This window comes from Meriones unguiculatus, chromosome 20 (assembly GCF_030254825.1).
Source record: "Meriones unguiculatus strain TT.TT164.6M chromosome 20, Bangor_MerUng_6.1, whole genome shotgun sequence".
Lineage (NCBI taxonomy): Eukaryota > Metazoa > Chordata > Mammalia > Rodentia > Muridae > Meriones > Meriones unguiculatus.
The window spans coordinates 48603960-48612834 of NC_083367.1; the positions used below are offsets into that span (position 1 = coordinate 48603960).

General features: G+C 43.1%; 1 protein-coding gene across 2 annotated transcripts in view; it reads left to right on the forward strand.

Moving 5' to 3' along the window:
* Nucleotides 1-7749, forward strand: part of Atg5 (autophagy related 5) — a 91947-nt gene extending 84198 nt beyond the window's left edge. For both annotated transcript variants that reach the window (XM_060373692.1, XM_021634095.2), the window contains exon 8: nucleotides 6378-7749. In XM_060373692.1, coding sequence (XP_060229675.1) covers nucleotides 6378-6401 — 24 coding nt within the window. In that variant the 3' untranslated portion in view covers nucleotides 6402-7749. The remainder of the gene's footprint in view (nucleotides 1-6377) is intronic.
* Nucleotides 7750-8875: the final 1126 nt, after the last annotated feature.

Below are 8875 nucleotides of genomic sequence, written 5' to 3' on the forward strand. Positions count from 1 at the left end.
AGGCACTGGCTGGCCTGGAACTCACTCTGTAGATTTTCTTGAAAAGAATCTTAAACTCTTTTAAACAATATAATCATAACATGTTACGGCTTTTTTGAGTTTTAGGTGAGATGTTTCACTGAATTTTTATGTTGAATATATTTTACGGCTTTTGAATTTTTTTAAATGTCATTTAATTTGTATAATACTGAATCTTGGGCTTTGTTGCCCCCATATTTTTTTAACAGAACTACTGAATAACTAAAGGCTAAGTTTTTATAACCTTTTGGTTGCCAGTCACATAATTAAATCCATCTTATTTTATGTATCTTGGTGGATATCTAGTACCAAAAGAATTAACTTATTACCATACCTTAGAGCATATGTCTCCCCTTCTCTTGACCCCCTTTCTCGCCGTGCCCTTCCACTGACTCTCCCCATCCTCATGGTCTTCTGCAGCCTTTCCTGGCCTAGAGTGTGCCGTATGACCTTAAACTTCTGGTTCTCTGGTTTCTACGCCTGAATTGCTGGGATTCCAGGTGTGTGCCACCACATCAGTTTCTGTAATGCTGGGGGTCGAAGCACACTAAGCCACCTACTACACCTTAGACCCATTTTCTCCAGAATACTTTTCACACCCTGGGAAGGGTGCAGAGATGAATTAACTTCATGGAGTAGCTACTGTGTCCAAGCCCTCTGCAGACTCTACTGGGCTCTCTTCTTAACTATGTCCTTTAATTCTCCAAGGAGCCCTAGAGATGAGTCGTTAGTCACTCTCTAAGATGAGGGATTAGAGACTCACAAATTCAGCTAAAGAGCCAAAGCTAGTAAGTGCTGACGACTGACGGCTGAAGGTAAGATTTCCCTGTTCTGGCATGAAAGAGTGAGGTACTGAGGAGAACTGGAAGGTCATTAGGACTTGCTAGACTGGAGGTTTGCGCTCTGTGACCCTCATTATGTAGGAAGGAACCTTGAGTTCTGAGCACCCGGCAGGACTTGGAACATGTCTCAGTTACACGCCAGCCTTCACTATGTTCCCAACTGAGCCTCCTGAGGAAATGTAAAGAAAAACTCTGTGGTAGTGATGGTCAGAACGGTTCTGAAGAACATCTAAAAACAGACTTCACTGCAGAGCTCATCGAGAGGGTCGGGAGAGCGACCAGGGAACATGTTTGCTTTCTCTTAACCTCCCTCCTGCTGCTGGTGGATCAGATTGTGAACCATGACTCTATCTGACACCTTCACTTCCTACATAAGAAAATCTCAAAGGGTGGGAATTCATGTGTCTGAAATCCCAGTGTGTCTGTTAGTAGCACCTGTCTAGATGATCGGCCTCTCTCCTTTATGTCTGAGTTACATTATTGTGTGTGTTTACATTTGTTGTGCATATATCTGTATGCTGGCAACATTTTTTAATATGTGCACCAGATGTTATCATTGTTTTAAGCCTGTACTTTTTATTAGTAATTTAGCCAATAGGATTTTTGCTCCTTTTTACCCCCCTGTTTTGTATTTGTTTGTTTCTATGTACTCTTACCATTCTCATATAGCCAAAATGTGCTTGAGTGTGTATATATATGCGCGCACATGTGTATGTGTGTGTGTGTGTGTGTGTGTGTATTAATATTTCATCTTCACTTTTTTTGTGAGGTTTTTGGGTTTTGTTGTTGTTTATTTTCCTTTTTCAAGACAGGGTTTCTATGTGTAGCCCTGGCTGTCCTGGACTCAATTTGTAGACAAGGCTGGCCTTGAACTCAGAGAGATACTCCTGCCTCTGCTTCTCAAGTACTGGGATTAAAAGTTGGTGCCACCACGCCTGGCTTCATTTTTGGTGTGTGTGTGTGTGTGTGTGTGTGTGTGTGTGTGTGTGTGTCTGTGTCTGTGTCTGTGTCTGTGTGTGTGTGTGTGTGTGTGAGCGCGCACGTCTGCTTGGGGTGCTATGTACACCATTCTGGGAGCCAAACCCAGGCCCTCTACTAGAAGAGCAGAGCAGTCCTGAGCCACCTGGTGCTCTCCTTCATGACTTCCTTAAATACCACTCTTGTAACACTGTAAAGTAGACACTGATTTTTGCATGCTGACACCTTAAAAACAATGCTGCAGACTTTCCAAATTGGACATCTACACCTGTTAAAGATTGGAGGAGGTTGGAGCATGAAAACTTAAGGCCACATGTGAACCCTTCCTGTGTTTAAAGTGTCCCCTACGTCTCTGACATGGAAAATTCATCCTGTAGCATTGCTGGAGCCGGAGCCTTTGAGAAGGCTGTGGCTGTGGACCTTCTCTCTCGCCCCTTCGCTGCCTGGGGATATCAGATGAAGGCCCATGCCACTTGCTGGAATCTCCATCTTCACCTGGGCCTCAGAACTATGGGAAACGGCTATTGTCGTGAATAACTCGCTTTGTGTGATTGTCTAAGATCCGCACAGCCTGAGACTGGACTGGACCAAGCTCCAGATTGGAAACAAAAATATGGGAACTGTTGACAAATTTGACTACCTAACAGTTTGATATCATTTTGAAATTTTGCTAACTATAGTTTTGTAAAATATATTTGTTAGAAAAGTCACATCACAAATGGAAAGTTATGGCAGAATCAGAGTTGCCCTGCAGAAGTGACATATGAATGATCACAACGGCTTCTCTGATTACTGTCTTATATGTTTGCCTACTTTAAAGCTTCTACTGTGTGAGCTTTTTCCTGGGAAGACAGCTGCCTTCTGCTGTCTCAGATAGGACCCGTGATAGACACAAGAAAGGATCCCACTCAAGTGTGGCTTGGTGAGCCAGTGGGATAGGAGTGAGAGGAGCATTGTCTGTAAATCCTCAGGGAGGGGCATGGCCTTCGGACTCCCTTCCCCAGCTCCATGGGCTTGTGAAGATCTTTCAGTAATCAGAGAGGACGGTGGTCACACCATGGCCAAAGGACAGCACTCCACAAACTGTTTTAGAAACACCAGTGGGGGCTGGGCTAAAGCTTGGAGGTCATGCCTGCCTTGTGGGTTGGTGTTGTGTCGCCCAACAAACAAAAGGCCAAATCCCAAGTAGGAGAGCTCTGCAGGGCAGTCCCGAGTCAGCTCTTGGAGTGATCATCCCAATTTCAGGTATGTCTAGAATCCCGTTTAGAAATACAGAATGTCTGCCAAACATGTTCAGTTTAGCAAGCTCACCAAGGGCTTCCTTTCTCTTGTTAGGGGAAAATAGGAATTAATTCACCGCCACTCCTTTTGTTATTGTGGGTAATTACCAGATTACCCAGGCATGCTCTGTTGTTGTTTACAGAAACTTAAGTTAAGGTGAGGCACACTCGTTAGTTATCTGGGACTGCTTTTAACCTTTTCGCTATCTGCAGCCATTCTGCAGTCACACGCTGCCTGGTGGCAGCCTCGGCTGGAAGACCCTGCTCTGCAGGTGCTTTGCCAGCCCACCCTGCCTGCAGCTTAAGACCACCTTGCATCATCAGTGTGTCAGTACCATGCTAGCTGCTGGGGACATCCATGAACAACAGGAGCTCTGGCTCCACTCACAGGGAAATCCTGCCCCATCCCAAGAATTCTCTGTTTACAGTCACTTGGAAAGAAGTCAGAAAGCAAACAGAAAGATAAATACTGATGAATTGTTTGAAATCAGTGCATGCTATGACAAAATGTTTCACATCTTGGTCTTGTGGTTGCTTTTGTTTTGTTTTTTGTTTTTGTTTTTTTGTTTTGTTCTGGGATAGGGTCTTATTCTGTAGAGTAAGAATATTAAGCGAACCATACTGGAAATGTTTTCAGATATTCTAGGAGCTCTTCTTTTGACTCTGCCTCCCATGCACTCATACTGCAAACATGAACCACCATGCCTGGTCTCATCTCCCAGCTTCGGTTGTTCTAACGAGAGGTGTGGCAGAGGTAGGTCCAACTTAGCTGTCCAGGTTTAGAACAAATTTGTGCAAAGAATGAAGAGCGACCCCAGCTTGCAAGCTGGAGAAGCAGTCCTTGCCTACCCAGTGCCACGGTGCCATGAGGTAGCACATTTGTGGAGTTGGCATGGTTCTGGTGTTCTGGCTTGCCCGTGTGACTCAGACTCCGCCTGCTGGAGCAGGTTATCTGCCTTCTCAAGCACGTGTACATCCATGGTTGGCGCACACCGTGTATTGATCTAAACGTTTAAATCAATTTAAAGTGTTTAATTTTAATTTTTAAGTATTTAATCATTTAGATCATTTAATATTTAAATCATTAATTGTGAGTGCATTGCTCTCATATGTCAGTGCTTCTGTAGGAGCTGTGTTCAGAACTGAGTAGTGACTTGTTAGTTTTTACTGTCTCAGAAAAAGATGACTGGCTTGAGAAGCCTGCGCATAAAAGGAACGTTTACTCTCACCACGCTTTCGTTTTTTTACTCAGTTCTAAGTAGGTGGAAGTTCTGAGAATATTGAAATAGCTCAAAGAAATATATAATAAGAATATTAAGAGAACCATACTGGAAATGTTTTCAGATATTCTAAGAACAATTAAAACCTTGATATAGTAAAACCTTGGCCATCTAGAACTCAGAAAGATGAATCATTGTAAAAAACTTGAGTGTTCGTCCATCTTACCCCAGTTCTAAAGTCTTCCCACTGATCGGCCGTACAGTCTTGTGTACAGCTTCTTCTTCAGTCTGTAGGTGGTTCCGACCAGTATTCTGGAGAGCCATTGTATTAGCACTGTGATTACAGCTATGTAAAAAACGGTTGCATAGATGCAGCAAAGCTAGCTAGAGGGAATGGAGGGATGGCTGCACTCTTAGCGAGCTGCTCCTTCAGGACCCCAGTTCAGATCCCAGCACCCATGTTGGGCAGCTAACAGTTGCCTGTAGCTCTAGGTTCCAAAGATCTGACACCTGTGCATTGCTAAGTAATAAAAGCAGACTTGTTTGTTTGTTTGTTTGTTTGTTTGAAGATGGCTAGGGAAAGGAGAGACGCGGGGCGGTTTTCCAGTTCTGGGGTCCTAAGGCAGTGGTCTTTACAGTTCAGTTGTGCCAACTGTGACAGGGATGTGGGGAGCTTTGCTTGGTCACGGTAGGAATTCATAGCATGCTTATCAGATTTCTCACTTGAGCATTCTCTTTTGACCATGGGGTTTCTATGTCTCCATTGATCTCTCCCTGCTCACCCACCCTGCTATTTCTATTGGAAGGCTGAACATTTTTTTTATGGGTTCTGCTTACGGGTGCCAGCCAGTCAGGCTGTCCTAAACCTTAGAGCGGTGACTGGCCAGCCAGGCTGTCTGGACCTTAGAGTGGTAGGGACTGAAGGGCACTTGGAATAGAACAGAATGGATTGCAGCATCTGGAGTGCTCCTGTCCCAACAGAAAATTTTGCCCCATGTCTTTTGTTTCCAGGATACTGAGGGGGTGGCCATTGTATTTTGAAGACACTATTAAAGAGTTGACTGCAGGGTAACAAATACTTCCTACTTTTCCTTTTTGATTAATTTTTGTTTGGCTTGGAGTAGTTAGTTTTTTGGTGGGAGAGTGCTCTTTACATTAGGATTTTCTTTTTTTTTTCTTTGTTTTTGTTTTGCATTCTTTGATTGTTAATAAAATTTAAATTTAAAGGTGCTAATTGCAGCGTCTTTAAATTTTTATTACATTTTAAATCACTTTAACGTAGGGTGGTGCCCACAACTGTGGCATGGGTATGGAGGTCAAAAGACACCCTGGGGGGCTGGGTTCTTTCCTTCTACCTTGTGGGTGTCAGGGACCAAACTCTGAACATCAGGCTTTTATCAACTGAGTTTTGCAGCAGGCCCTATAGTACCATTTTAATTAGCAATTGAATAGGAGCAAAAGTCTATCAGGTTTCATGACTCTCAAGACAGGATCCTCAACTCAGATAACTGGTTCTCTGTGATCAGTTTCCATTGCTTTCAACACTTTAGGATACACTCGAGCATATTACTGTTAATCAGCAAAGCTCCCAGCTGTCAAACATTCTCTCAAATTCTGGTCTGATTCTGGATCATTCCTAGCCATATTTTTGCTTTATATTTTTAAGGGTGTGTGCCCTTCCACAGCTTTCTATAGTGGTTTTAAATGTGTGCCTAGAATATTTTGGTCAGTGGGTTCACCCTGCTGTTTTCTCCAGGATAGTTTCACTGACGTCAATCTTGGTCAAGCACAGTAATTAAGAAAGAACAGATGCTTTCATATAGCAACAGAATTTTTATCAGAATTCATTGCAACCCTCAGGTTTCTGTTTAGGATGAGACATTTTGCAACATTTAAACTTTCTCCTCATGTTCATTTCCTGTTGAGATACAAGTTTGAAATCCATTTAATTCACTAAGGAATCTGTAAAGACAACAGATTATCGTTTCTTTGTGGTTTTCATTTCCATTGATTACTATTGGATTTCTTTCTTGGAACAGATGGAGGGAAAAAGAACCAAGTGATGATTCACGGAATAGAGCCGATGCTGGAAACCCCTTTGCAGTGGCTGAGTGAGCATCTGAGCTACCCAGATAATTTTCTTCATATTAGCATCGTCCCCCAGCCAACAGATTGAAGGAGCAGCAGGTCCTCGCCGAATGAAGCCACCTTGAGTCAGGACTTAACGGAGCATGTCACCCTTGCTTCAGTCAGGGTCGATGGAAGCAACAGAAACTTGTGGCTGCTGCAAGCCGAGGAGGAAGAAGATTCCATGAGAGATAGGGCACCCTGGCAGGGCTGACTGCACCGTTGCTTTGCTCCACTGCCGTCAGTAAACCTCAGCTGAGACACGACAGGACCGCTAGAGCCTCGTCTTCTCATGAAATACAATGCAGCTGAAGTCTTTGCTCGATGAAAAAAAAAAAAATGGAAATGTGCCACAGTTTGTATTCTGATTAACAAATAAATGGGGTATTTCCTAAGGTGACCATGGTTGAGCCTTAGTCAGGAGAGTGGAAACATTGGTTGAATTTTCAAGAGAATTAGACTTAAGAAAGTAAAAGAGAAATTCTGTTATTAATAACTTGCAGTAATTTTTTTGTAAAAGATCAAATTACAGTAAACCCATCTTTCCTTAATGAGAATTTCCTGTTTACAGTCAGTCTTATTGGTATGCAAACAATCTTGTAACTTTGATAATGAACAGTGAGAGATTTTTAAATAAAGCCTCTAACTATGTTTTGTCATTTCATAACATACAGTTTGTCACTTTCAAGGACCTTCCGAATCTCATACAGTAAGCCACTTTTTATTCTGTGTTTCCATTTCTCACTGGCATGGCAAGGGTGCAGGGCATAGGGTAACTTGTCTCAGGAGCTATCATAGGATTTATTACTGCGACTTGAAAATCTGTCTTCTCTACACTAAGGGAATAAGTAATACTGTCTGTCTGCTGTTTTGTTGGTCACTGTAAGCCTGTCAAATCATATGCCAAGTATCTGTCTACGATGATTTTGCATATTTCGAATGTGTTCCTTTCCCCCTTTTTTTTTTTTTTTTTGGCTCCTGGACTGCTGTGTCATGATGGTCCCCTGGCAGCCAGTTTTTAAAGCCTGAAGGTGACCTGTCTCTAGACTGCAGTAGCTTTCCCTTATCATTACCAAAAACATCCAGAGGTTACTGGAACTCCTCCCATAGTAAGGGAAGTTTGCTGTGCTCTACTGATGGCTCTGGGAGACCCCTGCAGTTGGTTTGTGAGCTAGCTTGCTGTCTTCATTGAATGTCTACCCATCTGAGTATGCTAAAAGACAATATCATAAAATAATGGTTTTAGATTCTACAATAAAAATGAATGTTTTCTTATGAAAATTATGTGATGACTCAAGTGAGATCCTGTTAGTGCTCCTTGCCTCCTTTCTCCTCGCTGCTGCCCTCCTTTTTTGATTGTCACTGATTTATAGCAGATTTATTCACAAAATGAATAAATTGTATTCATTGGCCAAAGTTGGCCAAAGAAATTGTAAGCATAATAATAAAAGAAAGAGCTTTGAGTACCAATCACAGAAAAGTAGAAGCAAGTAGAAAACAATTGGCTGACAGAACAGTGTGCCCTTTAAGTAAAGGCAGGAAAAAAATAGCGATGCCCGAGTTACATAAGGAAAACTCCATGCCTTGTTTTTTTTGTTTTTGTAAGACATTGGTCAGAATATGATTGTTTGCATTACAAGTGTTCATTCGCCTGCTGAGTGTGGGGATTTTCCCCTTGGTGTTTTGACAGACTGAAGAAGAGAGCATCACTAAGCAGAAGTATCGTGTGCTAAGGGGGGCACGACAGGTGTGGTCAGAAGGGAAACCGTGGTGACTTCACAGGCGACACTGGGGTAGGGGAGCCCTGGGGGACTTAAGAGCTCCTGACCGCCACCGCCAGCCTGGCGGGCTGCTCTTTCTTGTTCCTGTTGACAGGAACACCATAAACAAGCACCTGGGGAACCAGGTGAGCCAAGGGCCCCGTGGCCAGAGAAAGAATAAAACCAGGAGTTAGTGCTGGCTAAAATACCTAGATTTTTCTTTGAACATTTAAGTCTTAAAGCTTACTAAAACCCCAAATAAAGATGTCTTTATTCCTAGAAGTTAGAAGTGAAATATTTGTAGATCGGATTTCCGTCATCTTCAAGCTGCGCTACAGGTCTTAGCAAGTGGCTCACTCCCGGGGGGGGGGGCGGGGGGGGAGACACGACAAAATCAGAAAAAAAAGAAAGGTCATTTCTTGGCATTGCTGACAAGGAATTCAGACCACGGTACTCACTCACCGTTCGTCCTGTTACGCACCGCTTAGATGACCTCCGCTCTGACTGTAGGTATCCCTAAGATCCAAACCCCATACCGTAGGCTGTTGGAATTCAGCATGAGCAATGGCGGTATGTAAGTGATTGCTATGCGCTTACTATTACTATGGTCCTATCTAAGTATGAGGGAGAAGTGTCCCCTGGTCCCCTGG